This window comes from Capricornis sumatraensis, unplaced genomic scaffold (assembly GCF_032405125.1).
Source record: "Capricornis sumatraensis isolate serow.1 unplaced genomic scaffold, serow.2 scaffold15, whole genome shotgun sequence".
Classification (NCBI taxonomy): domain Eukaryota; kingdom Metazoa; phylum Chordata; class Mammalia; order Artiodactyla; family Bovidae; genus Capricornis; species Capricornis sumatraensis.
This window is the reverse complement of record NW_027184626.1, coordinates 4,141,687-4,165,325: the sequence shown is the minus strand read 5'-3', so window position 1 is coordinate 4,165,325 and position 23,639 is coordinate 4,141,687. Positions and strand designations below refer to the sequence as shown.

The window sequence follows — 23,639 nt, the reverse complement described above, 5'->3', positions numbered from 1 at the left end:
TCGGGCAGGAACGCCCCACGCGCAACCAGAACAATCTAACTTGGGCTAGCAAACCAGACTGTGGGATAGCTACCACGCGAAAAGCTCGAACATAAGACACCGCCAGGACCGAGCACAGAACAAAGGACGGAACGGAAAAAGCCAGCTGCAGACCATCCCCCGCCGGGGATAGGCAGCCAGAGCCGTAAGGGCTGGAAAGGGGCAATTACAGACCCAGAGAGACTTTACTTACCAAACTGCAAACAGGCTTCTTTGCTAAGACTTCTGGGGGTGCTGGACGGTCACCATCTGCCTCACAAGGGGCACCAGCGGTCCACCCAGAAAACTGAGCAGCAGGGGCAGAAAAGGCGGCAAGGTGCAGTGATTGCGTTCGCCAAACTCCTGAGCTACTCAGACCCGGGAAGGGCACAAAATGCAGTCCCAACCGAATCTGAGCCTCTGAGGGCTACCTGAGCACCAAACCTGAGCGGCTTAGACCGGGGAAGTGCATGCAGCCTAGGGCCGGCCTCAGACGGTTCCCGGCTGAGCATCGTAGAGCCGGAGCGGTTTGTGCGCCGCGAGAAGGGACAGGTCCAGCGGGGCTGAGACACTGTGTGCACACGACAGCGCTATTTGTTTGCAGCATCTCCCCTCCCCACAGCGCGAATGAACTAGCGAGCCTAAAAACCCAGCAAAAAGAAGAAGTTAAACAGAGGAAACCGCCTTGGAAATGACCCCACACTGCCCACAACATCAGAGAAGGGCCAGAAATATTTTTACTATTTCTAAAATCATTTCTTTTTTTTTTAACTTTTTTTTAAATAGTTAAGTCTTCTATTTCTCCTCTAATTTTTATTTCTATAACCTATTATTAATATTCAAAAAAAATGACTTTTTTTTTTTAAGGCAAACACCATATATAGTCTTTGGTTGGTTATTGGTTTTTTTTTTTTTTTTTTAATAATTCTTGTGGCTTTTTTTTTTTCTTTTCTTTTTTTTCCCTTTTTTCCTTTTTCCTTCTGCTTCTTTAATATTGTATTTTTGAAAATCCAACCTCTACTCTAGATTTTTAATCTTTGCTCTTTGGTTTTTGTTGTCAATTTTGTACATTTAAAAACCCAAACTTCACTACCCAAGTTTACCTGAGAGCGAGATTACTGGCTTGACCACTCTCTTCTCCTATGGACTCTCCTTTATCTCCACCAGGTGGCCTCTGTCTCTTTTCTCCCCCATCTCTTCTCTATCCAACTCTGTGAATCTCTGTGTGTTCCAGACGGTGGAGAACACGTAAGGAACTGGTTACTGGCAGGATTTGTCTCTCTCCTTCTCATTCCTCTCTCATCCTCCTGGCCACCTCTGTCTACTTCCTCCCTCTCCTCTTCCCTGTATAACTCTGTAAATACCTCTGAGCGGTCCAGACTATGGAACGCACATAAGGAAGTGACCACTGGCTAGCTTGCTCTCTCTTCTTTTGATCTCACCGCATCTCATTCCAGTCACCTCTAACTACCCCCTCCCTCTTCTCTTCTCCTTGTAACTCAGTGAACCTCTCTGAGTGTCCCTCAATGTGGAGAAACTTTTCATCTTTAACCTAGATGTTTTATCATCGGTGCTAAAAGAGGAAGAGGTAGGGAATCTACCTGAGAAAGAATTCCCAATATTGATAGTAAAAATAATCCAAATTCTTAAAATCAAAATGGAATCACAGATAAATAGCCTAGAGACAAGGACTGAGAAGATGCAAGAAAGGTTTAACAAGGACCTAGAAGAAATAAAAAAGAGTCAATATATAATGAATAATGCAATAAATGAGATCAGAAACACTCTGGAGGCAACAAATAGTAGAATAATGGAGGCAGAAGATAGGATTAGTGAAATAGAAGATAGAATGGTAGAAATAAATGAATCAGAGAGGAAACAAGAAAAACGAATTAAAAGAAATGAGGACAATCTCAGAGACCTCCAGGACAATATGAAATGCTCCAACATTCGAATTATAGGAGTCCCAGAAGAACAAGATAAAAAGAAAGACCATGAGAAAATCCTTGAGGAGATAATAGTTGAAAACTTCCCTAAAATGGGGAAGGAAATAATCACCCAAGTTCAAGAAACACAGAGAGTTCCAAATAGGATAAACCCAAGGCGAAACACCCCAAGACACATATTAATCAAATTAACAAAGATCAAACACAAAGAACAAATATTAAAAGCAGCAAGGGAAAAACAACAAACAACACACAAGGGGATTCCCATAAGGATAACAGCTGATCTTTCAATAGAAACTCTTCAGGCCAGGAGGGAATGGCAAGACATACTTAAAGTGATGAAAGACAATAACCTACAGCCCAGATTACTGTACCCAGCAAGGATCTCATTCAAATACGAAAGAGAAATCAAAAGCTTTACAGACAAGCAAAAGCTGAGAGAATTCAGCACCACCAAACCAGCTCTCCAACAAATTCTAAAGGATATTCTCTAGACAGGAAACACAAAAAGGGTGTATAAACCCGAACCCAAAACAATAAAGTAAATGGTAACGGGATCATACTCATCAATAATTACCTTAAACGTAAATGGGTTGAACGCCCCAACCAAAAGGCAAAGACTGGCCGAATGGATACAAAAACAAGACCCCTCTATATGCTGCTTACAAGAGACCCACCTCAGAAGAAGGGACACATACAGACTGAAAGTGAAGGGCTGAAAAAAGATATACCATGCAAATAGAGACCAAAAGAAAGCAGGAGTGGCAATACTCATATCCGATAAAATAGACTTTAAACCACAGGATGTCAAAAGACACAAAGAAGGCCACTACATAATGATCAAAGGATCAATCCAAGAAGATGTAACAATTATAAATATATATGCACCCAATATAGGAGCACAGCAATATGTAAGACAAATGCTAACAACTACAAAAGGGGAAATCAACAATAACACAATAATAGTGGGAGACTTTAATACCCACTCACACCTATGGACAGATCAACTAAACAGAAAATCAACAAAGAAATGCAAACTTTAAATGATACATTAGACCAGTTAGACCTAATTGATATCTAGAGGACATTTCACCCCAAAACAATGAATTTCACCTTTTTCTCAAGTGCTCATGGAACATTCTCCAGGACAGATCACATCCTGGGCCATAAATCTAAACATGATAAATTCAAAAAAATCGAAATCATTCCAACCATCTTTTCTGACCACAATGCATTAAGATTAGATCTCAATTACAGGAGAAAAACTATTAAAAATTCCAACATACGGAGGTTGAACAACACACTTCTGAATAACCAACAAATCACAGAAGAAATCAAAATATGCATAGAAACTAATGAAAATGAAAACACAACAACCCAAAACCTGTGGAACACTATAAAAGCAGTGCTAAGAGGAAAGTTCATAGCAATACAGGCATACCTCAAGAAACAAGAAAAAAGTCAAATAAATAACCTAACTCTACACCTAAAGCAACTCGAAAAGGAAGAAATGGAGAACCCCAGAGTTAGTAGAAGGAAAGAAATCTTTAAAATTAGGGCAGAAATAAATGCAAAAGAAACAAAAGAGACCATAGCAAAAATCAACAAAGCCAAAAGCTGGTTCTTTGACAGGATAAATAAAATTGACAAACCATTAGCCAGACTCATCAAGAAGCAAAGAGAGAAAAATCAAATCAATAACATTAGAAATGAAAATGGAGAGATCACAAAAGACAACACAGAAATACAAAGGATCATAAGAGACTACTATCAGCAGTTCTATGCCAATAAAATGGACAGCGTGGAAGAAATGGACAAATTCTTAGAAAAGTACAACTTTCCAAAACTGAACCAGGAAGAAATAGAAAATCTTAACAGACCCATCACAAGCACAGAAATTGAAACTGTAATCAGAAATCTTCCAGCAAACAAAAGCCCAGGTCCAGACGGCTTCACAGCTGAATTCTACCAAAAATTTTGAGAAGAGCTAACACCTATCCTCCTCAAACTCTTCCAGAAAATTGCAGAGGAAGGTAAACTTCCAAACTCATTCTATGAGGCCACCATCACCCTAATACCAAAACCTGACAAAGATACTACAAAAAAAGAAAACTACAGGCCAATATCACTGATGAACATAGATGCAAAAATCCTCAACAAAATTCTAGCAATCAGAATCCAACAACACATTAAAAAGATCATACACCATGACCAAGTGGGCTTTATCCCAGGGATGCAAGGATCCTTCAATATCCGCAAATCAATCAATGTAATTCACCACATTAACAAATTGAAAAATAAAAGCCATATGATTATCTCAATAGATGCAGAGAAGGCCTTTGACAAAATTCAAAATCCATTTATGATAAAAAAAAACTCTCCAGAAAGCAGGAATAGAAGGAACATACCTCAACATAATAAAAGCTATATATGACAAACCCACAGCAAACATTATCCTCAATGGTGAAAAATTGAAAGCATTTCCCCTAATGTCAGGAACAAGACAAGGGTGCCCACTTTCACCGCTACTATTCAACATAGTTTTGGAAGTTTTGGCCACAGCAATCAGAGCAGAAAAAGAAATAAAAGGAATCCAAATTGGAAAAGAAGAAGTAAAACTTTCACTGTTTGCAGATGACATGATCCTCTACATGGAAAACCCTAAAGACTCCACCAGAAAATTACTAGAGATCATCAATGAATATAGTAAAGTTGCAGGATATAAAATCAACACACAGAAATCCCTTGCATTCCTATACACTAATAATGAGAAAGTAGAAAGAGAAATTAAGGAAACAATTCCATTCACCATTGCAACGAAAAGAATAAAATACTTAGGAATATATCTACCTAAAGAAACTAAAGACCTATATACAGAAAACTATAAAACACTGATGAAAGAAATCAAAGAGGACACTAATAGATGGAGAAATATACCATGTTCATGGATCGGAAGAATCAATATAGTGAAAGTGAGTATACTACCCAACGCAATTTACAAATTCAACGCAATCCCTATCAAGCTACCAGCGATATTTTTCACAGAACTAGAATAAATAATTTCAAGATTTGTATGGAAATACAAAAAATCTCGAATAGCCAAAGCAATCTTGAGAAAGAAGAATGGAACTGGAGGAATCAACTTGCCTGACTTCAGGCTCTACTACAAAGCCACAGTCATCAAGACAGTATGGTACTGGCACAAAGACAGAAATATAGATCAATGGAACAAAACAGAAAGCCCAGAGATAAATCCACACACATATGGACACCTTATCTTTGACAAAGGAGGCAAGAATATACAATGGAATAAAGACAATCTCTTCAACAAGTGGTGCTGGGAAAACTGGTCAACCACTTGTAAAAGAATGAAAGCTCAATTCCAGAAAAATAAACGACCCAATCAAAAAATGGGCCAAAGAACTAAATAGACATTTCTCCAAAGAAGACATACAGATGGCTAACAAACACATGAAGAGATGCTCAACATCACTCATTATCAGAGAAATGCAAATCAAAACCACAATGAGGTACCACTTCACACCAGTCAGAATGGCTGCGATCCAAAAATCTGCAAGCAATAAATGCTGGAGAGGGTGTGGAGAAAAGGGAACCCTCCTACACTGTTGGTGGGAATGCAAACTAGTACAGCCACTTTGGAGAACAGTGTGGAGATTCCTTAAAAAATTGCAAATAGATCTGCCTTATGACCCAGAAATCCCACTGCTGGGCATATACACCGAGGAAACCAGAATTGAAAGAGACACGTGTACCCCAATGTTCATCGCAGCACTGTTTATAATAGCCAGGACATGGAAACAACCTAGATGTCCATCAACAGATGAATGGATAAGAAAGCAGTGGTACATATACACAATGGAGTATTACTCAGCCATTAAAAAGAATACATTTGAATCAGTTCTGATGAGATGGATGAAACTGGAGCCGATTATACAGAGTGAAGTAAGTCAGAAAGAAAAACACCAATACAGTATACTAACACATATATACGGAATTTAGAAAGATGGCAATGACGACCCTGTATGCAAGACAGGAAAAAAGCCACAGCTGTGTATAACGGACTTTTGGACTCAGAGGGAGAGGGAGAGGGTGGGATGATTTGGGAGAATGGCATTGTAACATATATACTATCATGTAAGAATCGAATCGCCAGTCTATGTCCGACGCAGGATACAGCATGCTTGGGGCTGGTGCACGGTGATGACCCAGAGAGATGTTATGGGGAGGGACGTGGGAGGGGGGTTCATGTTTGGGAACGCATGTACACCCGTAGTGGATTCATGTCAATGTATGGCAAAACCAATACAGTATTGTAGAGTAAAATAAAGTAAAAATAAAATTTTTTTTTTTAAAAAAAGAAGTCCAAACCACATGGGCAGCCTTCTGCAGGCACACCAGTCTACAGTCCTTGTCAGCCCCAGTCTTCAAGTCATCCCATCTCAGGTGCCAGACATGAAATTAAGATGATCTAGATGATTCCAGCCCTAGCCACTCAAATCCTCATGAGCTGAGGTTTCAGACATCAGTTATGGAGTAGAGACAAGCCATCTCCTCTGGGCACTGTTTGAATTGCTGATCCATAGAATCTGTGCATATGTTAAAATTTCTCTTCACACACTACTAGGTTTAGACTTTTTATCATGTAAGCAATTGATAACTGTAGCACTGTGTCTGTACACAGGAGATCTACATTTCACAGCACACGTACAAGAACTGATAAATCCCTGTATTGTATAAATTTTCTCTTTTAACCTCATAGACACTCCCTGAGAGAAGCAATATTGTCTCTATTTTATAGATGAGAAAACGGAGGCACGAACAGGTAACATACTTGAGTACTCAACAAGCAAATTTTAGTCAGGGTTTGAATCCAAGCAGTCAAGTTTCAGATCCCTTTCTCTTAGTCATCAAGCAATATGCTGAGAAAGGGGATGCAAGCTGAAAGCCATTACTTCATGTTCAAGAAGACAGAAAATCAGCAGGCATGGTTGAAAGAATGCAGGACTTGGGAGTTGTAAGACCAGAACTCAAGTTATGCAACGAATTCTCCTCTCATCTAGATATAGGTTTGTGTTAGAAAATGAAGAAGAATACTACATATTTTGATTGTTAATGTCTGTACTTAAGAAAATTACCAAAGATGAGCATTTCACCAAGGAGTTATTTTGCAATGACAGAAATTACTGATTCAAAATTAAATCTTTATTAAGTATCCATTGCATCAGAAGTCTTTCCCATTCTGCATTTTAAAAATTCCTTTTCTGTCTATTCTTGGCTAAAGCCTTGAAGCCTAACATTTGGAAAGACAATAATTTAGGGGAGACTCCTATTTGCTAAGGTTAGAACCAAAAGAGCATGGTGGGTAAAAAGCTGCCCAAGGATATAAGTTCCTGCAGCTGGGAGGAGACAGAATGAATATCTGAAGATGTGTACTGAGCCAACACTAATTCTACAGCATCAAGTTAGAATTCAGGGAGCCAAACTGCTGGCAATTTTTCCTTATTCCACCCCCCGCCCCCGGCCCCCACCAAAAGCAGCAAAACAAGCACATTGGCAAATGAAGAGCATTAGCCATCACAAATTCCTTTTTAGAGGTGACCTAGCAAATGATTTGATGCAATGTAGACTATGATTTGGCTCCAAAAACCATAAGTCAGGCCTTTTATAAGAGGTCTGTCCTCAAATATCCATGATAGAATCTCCCCAGCTGATTATATTAATAAAATGCAAATAGGGTTAAGAGCCACCAACATAGCCAGTTCTAGACACATAATATTGGAGAGAACATTTAAACTGAAATTTAGTTTAACAGTAAAACAAACTGTGACTTTACTGGCTGGAACTAGCTAAGGGCTGTGGATTTAGCAGGATGAGAGAAAAAGATGACTAGGGAGTAAATCAAATGCTTTACACCTGTGCTTAGCTAATTGCTACTCATAATTCAGACAGTCTCATAGTACCTGCAGAGAAGGCAATAGCAACCCATTCCAGTACTCTTGCCTGGAAAATCCCATGGACCGAGGAGCCTGGTAGGCTGCAGTCCATGGGGGTCGCTAAGAGTTGGACATGACTGCAGCGACTTGGCAGCAGCAGCATAGTACCTGAACCTTAAAATCCCTTAGTTCTGTTAAAAAAAAAAAAAAAAAAAAAAACTCTTCAAGTAAATAAATTCTGAGAATTATATAAATCATAAAGAAAAAGAAGAAACCTTACTTTCTGAGTTAGTTGCTTTCATATTTACTAGTTCACTTTCATGACATAAACTAGATTATTTTTCTCTCCAGTTTATATTTGAGGAAAATACGGCTTTAAAAATGGTACTGAAACAATTGAACATCCCTCCAAATAAAAATAATGATAATAACCTCAACCTAAACCTCCACACCTTATATAAAAAATAAATCAAAGTGGATCATAACCTTAAAAAGTAGAGGGAAAAAAATAGAAAATCTTTGGCATCTAGAGCTAGGTGAGGAATTCTTAGACTTGACAACAAAAGTATGATCAATAAAAGCAAAAACAAGAAATTGGATCTCATCAAAATGAATTAAGAGCGCTTCATAGAATATCCTTTTTAAGTGGATGAAAACTCAAATTACACACTGAGAAAACACATTTGAAATCCCATATGAGAAAAATGACTTGTATCTATAATATACAAAGTATTCTCAAAACTAAACTTCAAAAAATGTAATTAGAAAATAGGCAGATGCAGGCAGAATACAGGGAAAGACATTTCCATGGAATAGAATATACACATGGCAAACAAGCACACAAAAAGATGTTCAACATCATTAGCCATTAGAAAAACACAAACTAAGACCATAATAAGATATCACAGAATAACTAAAATTAAAATACAGTGACAACATCAAGTGCTGGTGAGTATGAGGAAAAATTGTATCACATTGCTGGTAGGAATAGAAAATGGTTTAGCCACTCTGAGAAACAGCTTGACAGTTTTATTTTTTTAATCCTAAAACTAGATTTACCCTACAAACCAGTAATTGTATCACTGAGCTTTTATCCCAAAGCAAAACTTAAGTTCCTGCAGAAACTTAAACATAAATATTCAACTAACCACATTTCTTTCGATGGGTAAATGTTTAAACAAGTTGTGATCAAATATTGTGATAGAATACTACTTAGCAACAAAAAGGAATAAATAATACATGCCAAAAATTGAAATAAACTTCAAGGGAATGATACTGAGTCAAAAACTTTAAAAAGCCAATCTCTGAAGGTTAATTCATGATCGTGTTCATATATCATTCTTAAAATAACAAAACTGTGGAGACAGGGAAAAATTAGAAGCTGCCAAGGGTTAGAAACGGGGGTAGAAGGTGCAGGAGGGAACTTTGTGAGTTGTTTTTTTTTTTTTGGTCCCAGTACAAATAACATAGCAATCTTCGTTTTAATCCCTAAAGATATTTAAAAGCAATTCCTAATATGAGGTGTCCAGATATTTAGCAATGGGAGCAGATCAGAGGTGACAACTTCAAAAGAGACTGTACTAATTCAAACTATGTGTCAGTTTTTACAACACCAGTGACACTACTTAAATGATACAAATTTTTTTAATGGAACATACTTTAACTATTCTGGATATCCAGTATACCAGATGGACCAGCAGCATTTTCTCTACATTTAATCTTATTTAAGAAAATAACTTTCATAATAAGACAGTAAGAGAAGAGAAGCCACAAACCTCAAGTACAGTTCTCACAGGAAGACGAGGTTAAAATAAGTGGTAGCAGTTCAAAAGCTTAAGCCATAGTACCTAAATTTGGCTGTGCCTTAGGATTATCTGAGAAACTTTTAAAAAACCCTCACACTCAGGATGCACCCTAGATCAATAAACTCATTTTAAAGCTCCTCATGACACCAACATCTAGCCAGAACCAGCAGACTAAACAGAAGGGGATGTTTCTACAAAAATCTTTTAAAAGTAAGTCCTTTCACCCAATCAGATTTACCTCCCCCGAAGACCTCCCTACTCAGCAAGTAAAGAATCTCCCTGCAATGCAGGTGTCACAGGAGACAAGGGTTTGATCCCTGGGTCAGGAAGATACCCTGAAGGAAATGGCAACCCACTCCAGTATTCTTGCCTGGAAAATCCCATGGACAGAGGAGCCTGGCAGGCTATAGTCCCAAGGGTAGCAAAAAATCTGGCATAACTGAGTGACTAAGCGCACACACACACACACACACACACACATGCACGCACACACACACATGCACGCACACACACACATGTAAAAAAAGGCTAGATGTTGTCCATACTGAACTTTAATTAATACTTAGGACTTGCCAAAAACTTGAATCATGTTCACCCAAATTACATATCATTCTCTAAGTTTTTCAAACCCAGAGCTACGGGGAAAAGTTTCCCAAAATGAGATTTTAAGTGCTCACAGAGGACTAGTCCCTGGAAAACCAGAAGAGCCATCACTCTGCGTTGAAACGTAAAGCGTTCTTGATAACCTTACCACTGCCAACAGATACTAGTCTCTGCCAACCAATGGAGAAAAGATATTTCCCATTCCTACCAGGGCAAATTCGGCTGTACTTCTCTTAGCTAGACCCCTTCTTTTCCAGGCACCACTGCCCTTCACCTGGTGGTGGACACTTTGGTTCTCTGACAGTGCAGCTATTTTGAAACTCTCAGGTGAATGAAAATCATCTGGAGGACCTATTATAACAAAGATCACTGAGCCCCTCTAGAGTTGCTGAGCCCATAAGTCTGGGACAGGGCCTTAAAACTTGAATATCTAACACAATACCAGGGGACACTCTCAGGCTGTCACCGAATGCCAAGTTCCTGTGCCTGAAGCACAGTGAGGCCAAACAAACCTAAACCCTGGAGTGTGGAGCAGAGAAAGGTTTACAGTAGGGCTGAGCAAGGAGAGGGGTGGTTTATGCTCCCAAAATCCCAAACTCCCTGAAGGGTTTCAGCAAAGCATTTTTTACAGGCCTGTCATAGGCAAGGGGCATCCCCAGGAATGTGATAACCTCACGTCCAATTTTGATTGGCTGATGTAGAGGTAATAGGGCAGTTAACATTATCAATCCTCAGGAGCCACAGGCCTGGGGGCTACAAGCTCCAGATCATCAAGTGGTTAATTTCTTCCATTTGGTGCTGGGTTTTAGCATCTGAAAACTCAGGAAATATGCATGAGATACTAGAGGGCAGCTACAGCTGAGGATACCAGGGACGGAATCTGCTCGAAGAAGGCCTGGTCGATTACTGCTTGGTTAATAGATGACCATACTTTGAGACCCACTCGAGGAAGGGCTGGTAGGTTACTGCTTGGTTACTAGATGACCATACTTTGAGAGCCACTCTTCTAGTGACTTGGAATGTTAAGTAATCGAATTCCTTTCCTTGTAGAGCCAACTATGGGGGGCAGGGAGTAAGTTTCGTCTTTGGTTGTGTTTCTTGTTCATTTAAATCAAAGCCTATTTGAGGGACTTCCCTGGTGCCCGAGTAGTTAAGAATCTGCCAGCCAATGCAGGGTACAAGGGTTCAATGTCTGGTCTGAGAAAATCCCACATGTCTTAGAGAAACTCAACCTGGCCGCCACAACTACTGAGCTAGCGCTTTAAAGCCTGAGACTTACAACTACTGAAATTACTGAGGTGCGCATCCCACCCCACAACTACTGAAGCCTGAGTGGCCTAGAGCCTGTGCTTCACAACAAGATAAACCACTGCAATACCTCAATGAGAAGCCCACCCAACACAATGAAGAGAAGCCTACTGCCCCCACCCATCCCCCGCCCTTGCTGCAACTAGGGAAAGCCACCGTGCAGCAAGCAAGACCCAGCACAGACAAAAATATACCTAAAAAAGAAAAAGCCTATTTGAGACAGTGCTGCACTCAAGCAGGCCGGCAGACCTGTCTCTTGCTTCAACAGAGTTTGCACAGAACCGACCCACGTATTCCCCGTCCTCTAGCCTCCACCACCCTCCAACCTCTTTTCCAGGTGCAACCTTTGGAATCCACCACTCAGCTCTCCTCGGCCTTTGGGACTAGCCAACATCAGTTTTGAGCTTACTTTACTCCTGTTCCACCAGGAGCTCCCTGATTTGTCAGAATTATTCCACCGTGGTGGAGACTGCCGTTCACCGCCTGTTCATCACGCATCTGCGGGCACTTACCTCTTTCTGCGCTTCCACTGCAACCACAACAATGCGGCTCTGCACAAGCTAGGTCCACTTTTTTTTCCCCCATTGGCCCAGGAGAAGCCAAGAACGCCTAGAGTCTTCGGAAAACGCAAAACCAGTGTTGCGACTGCGCCCTCTTCTAGGATATGCAGAAGCTTCTCAAGAGAGTGGGGTAAAACCCAGGACGCTGTGAAGCCACCACTGTCATGGAGAAAAACCTGAACTGGGCCCTTCTGGATCTGTCTGCCCTGGTTCTCGCGAGCAGACTTGCACCTCCGTGATTTCCTGGGGAGACCCGTCCTGGAGGAGCAGGTGAAACTCATATCAAGGCCTGTCTCCTCAGGCTCGCGGCCCCCCAGGCTGGGCTAGGTGAGTCTCTCTCTCAAAGGCTCACCCTCAAGCTCTACCAGGAGCCTCCAAAGCCCAGAGGCCTCTGAGGAGCCCCTCTGGCGTCAGGGCTTCTCCCTGAAGCCCCTTTTCGGAGCCACAAGGCAGCTGTTTAACCACTCTGGAGCCCTCTTTTCACGCCTTGAACCAAATGGAAACAGCAAAGCTTTTTGCAGTGGGGGGTGGGGCGGGGGGAAGCATGTTTGAAACTCAAACAGTATAATGAGATATAAAGAATAGATATATGAATTAATGTCCTTTTTACATATTTATTGCTCTCACTGTATCTGCATGAAATAAGTTTGTCCCCCTATTGGACTGGTTCTCAAACTTTGCTGCTTTTGTTTGAATTACCTAAAGAGCTTAAAAACAAAACAAAACAAAACTAGTGTCTGCGTCCCAGCCCCAGAGATTTTGATTTAATAGGTCTAGGAGGAGCCTGGGCACAGAGAGCTAAGTAGAGTTCCCCAGGTGATTCTAATGTGCAGCAAATTTGTGAACTGCCTCTTGGCTTCAGTCCAGCTAGTGATCAGCTATTAAATCTAAGACACATGGGCTATTGCGTGAGCTCTGTTGCTCTGTGTATTCCATTTTCTTCCTCCTGGAATATCTGTACCAGGGAAAAGGATGGACAGTTGTGTCACTTTGATGAAATGGACTGACATTTTCAATTAGCTTGAAGGCAGGGCGGGGGTAAATGCAATAATGCATATAGCCCTAGGTGAGTGGCTAGAAGCTTTTTCAATTGAGTCCACTCTACTGTTCATGCTAATGGTAATACTTCTCCTCTTAATGCAGCTGTAAACTTTATAAGCCCACAGGTAGAGCGCATCACAAAATATTCACCCCTCCCCATTGGCCCACTCTCAAGCTCCATTCCCTTCCCCAATACACCAAGGTACATCAGTGTGCTTGAGAGCAAAATAAACATATTGATCTTCAATTCCTCTCCTTTGCAGCTTCTCTCTTATCAGGAGATGTCAGCATTTAGTGCAAGGACAAATGCTTGCCTCTTGGGAAGTAATGCAGACCAAGCCTCCAAGAGACAAATGGCCTTTAGGGAGTGGGGGGAAATAGTCTTTCAAAAAGGTTGATGGCCTTTTCCAGTCATCTCATCTTAGAGATCAAATATCCAAGATAAAAATGGTTAAAAAGAAAAAGAAGAAGAAAGGAAAGAAAGAAAATATAACTTTCTTATTACATTATAAGAAGGCAATTTTCCTTTAAATAAAACACCTTAAATTCTCTTTCCGAAATAAAATTTGCTATCCCATCTTTAGACTATCCCTCTTACTTCCTATATTATTCATGATGCTTAATTCCCCAAATAGCACATGGCTGAAAACAGAAGCTAACCTCTTGTTAAGCATGAACTAAATCTTTTCCTAGAGCCCACATTCAAGGTACAAATTGGGGTTGGCCAATACAAATATTTTATCTGAAATAAGTTGCAGTATTATGCCTCTTCAATATATTGTTAACACAATATAATTAATATAGTTACTATAATCAATATAGTTAATATAAGTGCAAGACATGGTATGATGCCACTTTGGTGATTTCCTTCATCCATGTAATTTTGAAATTTGACTGTATATATTTTTTTGTATTCTCATGAGCTTAATAATACCTTTCCAGGGATACAAAAATAAAATAAATCTGTAATATTCATGTGTGGTTTGCCCCTGGGGTGGATTATCATAATGGCGGGTGAGATATTTGAGCCTTTTCCCAAGTCATTAAAAAACCTCTGGCAAGCCGCCCCTGGTCCTCTCCAGGGGGTGGGAGGAAAGGATCTTTAATCATAATAATCCTGGGGGGAAAAATCTCGGAAATAAGACATCTGCTTCTGTGCCTGTTTTGTAGAATAGCAACGATTGCTTTAGCAGCTTCCATTGCCATATGTGTACAATAAGTAAATGAACATAAAATTGAACGAACACATAAAAGAAGGATAAACCCACCCAGCTTAACAAATCCAGTCTCTCACCTGCTGTGCCCTGAAACATGAAAAAAAGAATCCCTGGATCATAAGGATTAATAAAATAACAGTCTCTGTTAACAATACTGACAGGCGGTACAGGATCATTTGTCTGATGTGGGGACTGACAGCTTAGCTGCTTAATTCTTAAGCCTGCCCTCTTTTATCACTTTTCTCCTAATTAGGCAATAAACATCACCTATACATTTGCCTTAGAAAAAATTAAAAGTTTGTAGTCCAAACATTTCATTTTGTTTTCTGTCCAGCTGGAAATGGAATACATGACTGAGTTTTCTCCATCATTCAGACAGTCAGTGTGGAAAACATCAGGGCTGTGACTCTCAGCGCAGTAAGATCAGAAACTTTTATATTGGTCTTTCCAAACCACCAATAATTAACCAGTACTTTGTATAATGCTAAAATCTTAGACTTTATCTGATATTTTACAAGTTCTGAAAACATTAGCAATTTTTCATAATCACATTTCTCATGCCTCAAACCTAGGTATTATTGAAAGTCCTTAATAATTCTTGATGAATAAATGTTTGTGAATTCTCACTGCTGCAGCAAAGTCATACTACTGATAAAAGAAATTTTATTTTAGATTTAGTAGAACAGGACAGAAGTAGGAGATTTTTGTGTGCTAACAATGGTAATAATTAAATGTGTAAAAGAAGTTTCATATATTGTTGTTGGTCATTCTAAAATGTAATTAATACCCTCAGTTTCACAAGCATTTATCACAAAGAAAGCATATCATGTGTTTCCATTCAAAGTGCTACAAGCTCAGGCAATAAATTCAAGAAGACCCAGGTTCAAGTTAATGGTTACCACTTACTGTCTATGTGACCTTGGGCAAGTTATTTAACCAAGCTAGGCCTTTATTTCCTCCTTTATAAGATAATGCTCGCTTCCCTGGTGGTGCAGAGGTTAAAGCGTCTGCCTGCAATGTGGGAGACTGGGTTCGATCCCTGGGTTGGGAAGATCCCCTGGAGGAGGAAATGGCAACCCACTCCAGTATTCTTGCCTGGAGAATCCCATAGATAGAGGAGCCTGGCAGGCTACAGTCCATGGGGCCGCAAGAGTCGGACACGATTCAGCGACTAAACCACCACCACCACCACAGTTGCTGAGGAGAAGCTTCAGGGTTCTTGAGCCACCAGGAAGATAGTTGCGGTAAAGTGAAGTGAAGTCGCTCAGTCGTGTCCGACTCTTTGCGACTCCATGGACCGTAGCCTACCAGGCTCCTCAGTCCACAGAATTTCCCAAGCAAGAGTACTGGAGTGGGTTGTCATTTCTCCAGGGGATCTTCCCAACCCAGGGATCAAACCCAGGTCTCCTGCATTGCCAGCAGGCGCTTTACCGTCTGAGCCACCAGGGAAGCCTCAGTTGCGGTACAAGGGAGTCTAAAATGATGTTGTACCTGGAGGGCTATTTGCAAGATGAAAGGTTACCAGGGCAGTTCTTACAGTAAAGGGGATGATCCAGCAGAGGGAGAAACTCAGGATCGGGAAACCCTCAGCCTAAACTGGAGTAGGGAGAGGGCTGTGATGAAGACTGCATGTGGAGACACTGCCATCGGCAGGAGCAAGGCCCTTCATCCCAGTGATAACGGGGAAGGAAGGGAGGGTGAGCCCACGGAAAGACATGAGCTCTGTTATGGTGGCCAAGAGGGGAGGGTTTTATATGAGTTGCTTCTGTTCTGTCAGTGTAATGTGAGGCTGGGTGGTCTACCACGGGCAGAGTGTGGAAGGCCAGTGGTTGGCGTGTGCGCCAGGACTTTGAAATGAGAGAAGAAGTAAATAGTAACAGCCATTTTGAGGAATTGGGACACCAACACAGGATTTCAGAGAAGTGACTAAGATGACCAGGCTGATTAGAGGGCCCATTTGAGATTTGTGTTTATGAATTTAGTGTGCGGGAAATTCCCTGGAGGTCCAGTGGTTAGGGCTCCAAGCTTTCACTGTGGAGGATGCAGGTTCAATCCCTGGTCAGAGCACTAAGATCCCACAAACCTAGTAGCACCGCTAAAAAAATTTAAAAATAGAGATCTGTCAGCATGCTTATGTATTTTTCTTCAGCAATATTTAGCTATTTTTGGATTTTGTAAGAACTTTCTTTTTAAGATGATATATACCCTATCTCTTTATGATTAAATCCATTGAGGAAAAAATGTTACTTAATGTCAATGTGCATTCTATGATTAAAGAGAATATACACACAGAAAAAAATCTAGCTGTTTCGGTACAGGTGAGGATGTAGGAAATACTAAGTGTCAGATAATCTTTTTCTCAAATATATATGTATGTATTTTTTCAGAGACACTAAATGACTTAACAAAGAAAGACGAAGTATAAATTGCAAAGCTTTTACTGAAAATGTACTTTTTATAGCATTCATGATTTCACACCTGTGATTAACTAGCAATGATTTCAATACTTACAAACTCTTCTGCCTCTGAATTTGTGATAATGCATGAAACTAAGCTTATAACATTAAGAAAAAACAACAGCTCATCTAATCCATCTTTATATCCTTCATGACAGCAAGATGCACAATTGAGTTCTTTAAAAGGGCTAAAAGTGATTGACATAAATTCTGAGCTTATTTTTAAAGCTGTGTAAATGCAACATTTTTAAGACAACATTTAAAACAAAGGTCACACTTTATGAAAACAAAATTCTTAATTCAGGCTTTCTTCATTCTTAGTCATTTGGCATTCTGCTCCATTTAACATTTTATATTGCCCAACAAAGAGTGATTATCTTTCACTGTTTTTGGAGATGACTGAACAGATGACGGTGTTACATGCCTACTACACAGGTGGGATCTTGCCTAAGATCAGTTTGCTTAAAGATATTATTTTGCTATATTTTTGTTGAATATTGGGGAGTACTTGTATGATTCAAGATGAAGTCTGTGCTATTTCTTTAAGAACTGAATGCTCTGGATATATATTTGATAATTAAGATTTTAGACAAATATTCACCAGCATTAGGTCTATTAAACTGAAATACACTGTGGGCCTAATATCAAATAATAAATACATGAAGTAAACATTAAGTATCTTAAAAGAAAGACCACATGATCCTTCTTCTGTAAAAAAAAACATTATTTGTTTGAAAGTATGACCTTTCCCTCAACTATTACTTCCTGAATATGAAAAAGAGATAAAATGGGTTGAAGTAAAAACTCCAGCGTTACACTCCACAACCCTGAATGTAACTGGTGAGATCTTGGTTTTGACAATGACTTCTCCATGCCACCCTGTAGAGAAAGATGAAACAAATGGTAATAAGGTTGAAACATAGCTTCACTGTATTACCTATATTTCAAGTCCTTTGGGAAAACAACATAGTTTATCAATACATGAAATAAAAGCTACAGACAGATCCAAGTATTGCTATTTATTACCTGGAGATATGTATACCAAGGACTTCACATCTCCCCCAAACCTTCGCTGGGGCACAGAACATCTGAGTACAAATGTTGAGTCCTGTGTAGTTCACAGCACAAATGCAAAGTGCATTCCATATTTACTTAATGACAAAAATAATGTCAAGATATGACAAGGAATTAGTATAAGGTGGAGAATCTTAAAACCTCTAGAAATTCCCAAAAATAAATTGAGGAGTAAAAGAATAAGATTTTGAATCCGTTAAAGTAGATTGTTTCTATGTTATACACCATTTAGCATGAATCCAAAGCTGCAATTTTCAGTTCTCAGTACCATACTTTGCTCTTTGGAAATATTCTCTCACCTCTTTCATAACAATAGGATAAAACAGCTCTCTCCTTTAATACTTAACACATACCACACTCTGTAATGGGAACTAACATAGTGTTGTACATCCATTATATTTCAAACACAAACAAACAAAGCAATAAAGTCCTAGAAAAAGAGGTCAAATTTGTGGTTAGGTAGAGTGAGGGAAGGGGAATTGGATGAAGGCAGTCAAAGGTACTACAAACTTCCAGTTATAAGATAAATAAATACTAGGGATATAATGTGCAGCATGGGGCTTCCCTGGTGGCTCAGCAGTAAAGAATTTGCCTGCAATGCAGGAGATACAAATTCAGTCCCTGGGTTAGGAAGATCTCCTGGAGGAGGGAAGGGCAACCTGCCTCAGTATTCTTGCCTGGAATCATCCCATGGACAGAGGAACCTGGCAGGTAACAGTTTATTGATCACAAAAGTCAGACAGGACTTAGTGACTAAAGAGCAAAAACAAATATAAAGCATGATAAATATAATTAACACTGCTATATTTTATATATGAAAAGTGTTAAAAAGAGAGTAAATCCTAAGAATTTTCACCACACACAAAATTTTTTTTATTTCTTTAATTTTGTATCCATGTGAGATAATGGATGTTCACTAAATTTATTGTGATACTGTTTCCTGATGTAAGTCAAATCATTATGCTATACACCTTGAACTTACATAGTGCTTTATGTCAATTACATCTCAATAAACTGAAAGGGGAAAAAAAACCACATACCATGCTCTAATGCCTTGTGGATCACTGACAACCCTCTTGGCACATGCTACAGCTTGAGTGATGTCATCTTGCAGCAAAGCTGAAAAAGAGGTGGTGAGAAGTGAAAATACCATTCATAGAAATGTTAAGTTTAGGCTCAGTCAGCTTTATTCTGTTAGGCTGAGGAAAGAACAACTAAAATAATTTTTAAGGGTCTGTTTATCTGTTGATGTTGGGGGAAACTCTTCATTCCATCCCATTTGGCATCTGTTTCTCATTTACCAAAGTCATTGGAAGCTCTGGAATTATTAATTAGCATGATAGAAGGTTTTCTTTTTACTAGGAACTATTTAAAAAAAAAAAAAGACAAACAAGCAGAAACTGGTCTAGCAGGTTTTTGCTCAGCAATTCAACGCTGGAAATTGATTCTAAAGAAATAATAAGAGATGTACTGAAAGACATGTATACAAACTGTTTCATAGCAATTAATAGAGGGCATAAATGGAACTAGCCTAAATGTTTAACAGTAAGAGTTAGGTTGATACATTATAGAGCATTTATATTGTGAAAATCTATTCATTTTTAAAAAACAATAAGGATTGGTATTTGTTGACAAAAATAATTTTGTGTAATAAAGACAAAATTGTAAAGCAGTGACTATAGTACAATTTCACTTTTGTTATGTGGGTACAAATGTGTATAATATAGCTTTACATTCATGTCCGGGATTGTTGTGTATTCCAAAAGAACATGTGGATACCAAAATTTCTCTATGGTCATACATGTCTGGGTAGTAAGAATTTTTATTCAACGACAACAGGTTATTCCATAATACAAAATTTTTTAAATAAATTAACTGGATACAAAAGTATATTCTTAGACTCATCTTCACTATTAGGATTTGTAATATTTAAAAATTTAGCAGTATCAATTTTGCTATATTTCTCCAATATTTCAGGCACTAAAGATTCTACATGCTTTGGGAGGTTCAAAAAAAATGTAGGGGATATATGTGTACCAATGGCTGATTCACACTGAGGTTTGACAAAAAAGAACAAAATTCTGTAAAGCAATTATCCTTCAATTAAAAAATAAATAAATTAAAAAAAAATTTTTTTAAAGATTCCACATGCTTTCTCTATTTTAAAAGGAAATCAATAGAATACTTGTTTCACCTCAATTAAGCAAATTTAGAAATTAACTTGTTAGAATGACAATTTTTATATAGGAGCTGTGTTTTTGGAGATTCGTTCTAAAGAATTTATAAATGAAATTTCATAATGTTTCTAATTCACCTTAAAATCACTCAGCAAAAAGAAGTTTATATACATATATAAATATATATATACACATAAGTAAATATGCCAAAATGTTAACAACTGTTAAAGTACGTGATGAGCATATTGATGCTTATTATAGTAATGTTTCTAATTGTCCATATATTTAAAATATTTTATCGTAAAAAGTAAAAACAATTTTTTAAAAATACCACGTATATTCCTCCACTTTGATTAACTAGTAATTCTTTTGTTTTCCAATAAAGGAGGGTAGATTTTTAAAAACAGACCACCCAACAAAATTATCGCTAATCCTCCCCAAACAAGGAAAGTAGAAGGAATGGCATTGTTTTCCAAAGTATCAATATGTCCAGTTATGATAAAGTGATAGGTCATTCCAGCAACTCCTGTATGTTAGCAAACAGCAAACTTTTATGATTAGAAACTGAAGAAATTAGGAGGAGGAGAATAGAGTTTCTAGATATTAAAATGGAGTTTTTATAGGTCCCTGATGAACCCTTCAAGATTTTTTTATTTCTATTGAATCTTGACCTATAGGATTGTTCCAATTTTCCCATAAGATGTTTATGGAAAAACCTGAACGAACTTTTTGGATAACTCAATAGGCATAACCAGGTGAGTCCTGTGCCATCACTCCACATTATCTTGTCTTACCGCTGCAGGGTATATGACAGGCATTAACTGCTCCTGGGGTTTTGCCATCATTACACCACCACTGGCTATTGATTTGAAATATCCCATAATCAGTGCTTCTGTCTCCACTATTGTAGTTTGTAGCTTGTGTGTTATAACTGCTTTCCCATCTGGCCAAACACATCCCTGAAAAAAACATATTTTGAGTAATAAAGAGTGAATCATGTGACTTACAGTTCATAGCATAATCAGTTCTACTTAACTAGTTCTATTTTACTAACGACTTACTTTACAAGTATAAAGATGCATTTTACTTGTAAAGTGTTTTAACACTTTGGTGTTAAAGGTCCCTTCAGAAAATTCTTTTATTAGCAAATGATTTGGTAATACAAATGAAAAAGATAACATATTTTTTAAAATATCTTCCATTGCTATTACACTTTCCTTACTACTAACACCCAGGTAGGATTAAGCCTAGAACAGAAAAATCAACAGAGTTGTTGACTGGGTTTGGTCATTAGCAGCAGATGCATATGTTAATGGAAAAATGCTTTTTATCAGAAAAAAATAAGGATTTTCTGGGAGAAAGAAAATTTATGATACCGAAGGCGAATTTGGGTATCAAATAATAATGCAGGCAAGAATCATAGAATAGGAAAGGCTGGGTCATCCATCCATCCATCTAGCAATTGGCTAACTCATTCAAAAATATTTATGGAGGAGAAATGTCTGAATTCAGTACGAAAACTACAGTGATGACATTGACAAATATGGACTAAAATACAAAGGAAATTTTCCTTATGGCACATCTTAAATTCTGTGGAAGAAAATGAAAAATAATTAATGAACTAGAGTCAGAATAATAAAATGTCATTTCATGCTGCATTTCAGGGATCCTTATATAGATATTGATTGAGGGGAGATAGTTCTACTGTCCCTGTTTTAAGAGTTCAATGGAATTTTTAAAAAACCTTGATGTTAAAAGTGTAACATCATGTTAGGGGGATTAAAAATGAGAAAAATACTGCCTTATTCAGAACCCAAGATCCAAATTAGAAATGGCTAGAGTCAAACAACAAGGGCTTGACAGACATGTTCCAGGTGCTAAAATGTATCTTATAGTCAGTCTACATGCGCCAGTTGTCAAATTTAGTAGCACTAGAGGAGTACATGGGAACCTTGCATGCTTAGAATGATGTAGAATTTGACCCACCATGCCTCATTCCTTCACCTGGTACATCTGATTCTAAAAGAACAAGTGGATACTTTTAACCATTGTAAGTGTATAAGCTTTTGAACTGTGGTGTTGGAGAAGACTCTTGAGAGTCCCTTGGAGTGCAAGGAGATCCAACCAGTCCATCCTAAAGGAGATCAGTCCTGGGTGTTCTTTGGAAGGACTGATGCTGAAGCTGAAACTCCAATCTTTTGGCCACCTGATGTGAAGAGTTGGCTCATTGGAAAAGACCCTGATGCTGGGAAAGATTGAAGGCAGGAGGAGAAGGGGACGACAGAGGATGAGATGCTTGGATGGCATCACCAACTCAGTGGACATGGGTTTGGGTGGACTCCGGAAGTTGGTGATGGACAGGGAGGCCTGGTGTGCTGTGGTTCATGAGGTCGCAGAGTCGGACACGACTGAGCGACTGAACTGAACTGAACTGAAGTGTGTAAACCCTCCAAGAAAGAAAAAAACATTCACTCAAAGACCCTTTCTTTTGGTTCATCCTCTATTAGTATCTGTTCTACACCTAGCTAACTATTTGAAAGGATGAAAAAGAGTTAACTTACAGTTTGCCAGGCTGATTCCCCTAAAGCCATCCATTCCAAATCTTTTCAGAGTTCTGGCAAGCTCACATCTCTCAAAGACCTTGCCTTGGACAGCGACCGAAAGGAGGAGAAGCCCCAGAATAAGGAGAGCCTTCATGTTGACTGAGAAGCCAGACCTCCAGGCTGACCAGGGGAGCTGGCCCTGCTTTTTAACATCTTTTCACTTCCTTCTTATGCGACTGGTTTGGGAGCTCCACCCTCTGAGACGTGGAAAACAGGAAATGTTGATTGGTTCACTAACTTTAAATTTTTCTTTCTTATGTTTGAAGAGGGACATTCTGACGTCCTAAGAATTAATCTGCAAGAAAATAGTGAAATGACATTACTTAAAGACATTGCTCAGGACTAATTGGGATTAGCACTATTGCCAAAAGCGGAACTTTTTCCTATTTTATTATGAATTTGAGCAAGTATAAAAAAAACCTGAATGAACATTTGACTCAACTGAAAATGAATTCCAATCTTTCATTACATTTTTCTTCATTAAGTTGCTTTATGTGCCTTCTGTATGTTGCCTTCATCTTTTTCCTTTAAGATTATTTTATATACACTTTCCACAAAAGAACATTGCCTGTTGTTCAGATAGGTATATAGTACAACACTATGTTGTTCGGCCAAATTCCATTCCTAACTTCTTGGTTACTCTTGTAAATTCTTAATTTATAAATCAATGTTTCACTATTAGAAGTAAGCCTCGTGCAAATAACATTCTTAACTCCATGAACTGTGAACTTCCAGATGTTCAAGCTGGTTTTAGAAAAGGCAGAGGAACCAGAGATCAAATTGCCAACATCCACTGGATCATGGAAAAAGCAAGAGAGTTCCAGAAAAACATCTAGTTCTGCTTTATTGACTATGCCAAAGCCTTTGACTGTGTGGA

The 23,639-nt window shown here is 38.8% G+C and overlaps 1 protein-coding gene across 5 annotated transcripts in view; it reads right to left on the bottom strand.

The window, feature by feature from the left end:
• Positions 1-16,883: 16,883 nt before the first annotated feature.
• Positions 16,884-23,639, bottom strand: part of LOC138072390 (lysozyme C, kidney isozyme-like) — a 55,416-nt gene continuing 48,660 nt past the window's right edge. For all 5 annotated transcript variants that reach the window (XM_068963483.1, XM_068963484.1, XM_068963485.1 and 2 more), the window contains 4 exons: positions 22,721-23,057; positions 20,954-21,118; positions 19,023-19,101; positions 16,884-17,787 (listed from right to left, as the gene is read on the bottom strand). In XM_068963483.1, coding sequence (XP_068819584.1) covers positions 17,721-17,787; positions 19,023-19,101; positions 20,954-21,118; positions 22,721-22,856 — 447 coding nt within the window. In that variant the 5' untranslated portion in view covers positions 22,857-23,057 and the 3' untranslated portion in view covers positions 16,884-17,720. The remainder of the gene's footprint in view (positions 17,788-19,022; positions 19,102-20,953; positions 21,119-22,720; positions 23,058-23,639) is intronic.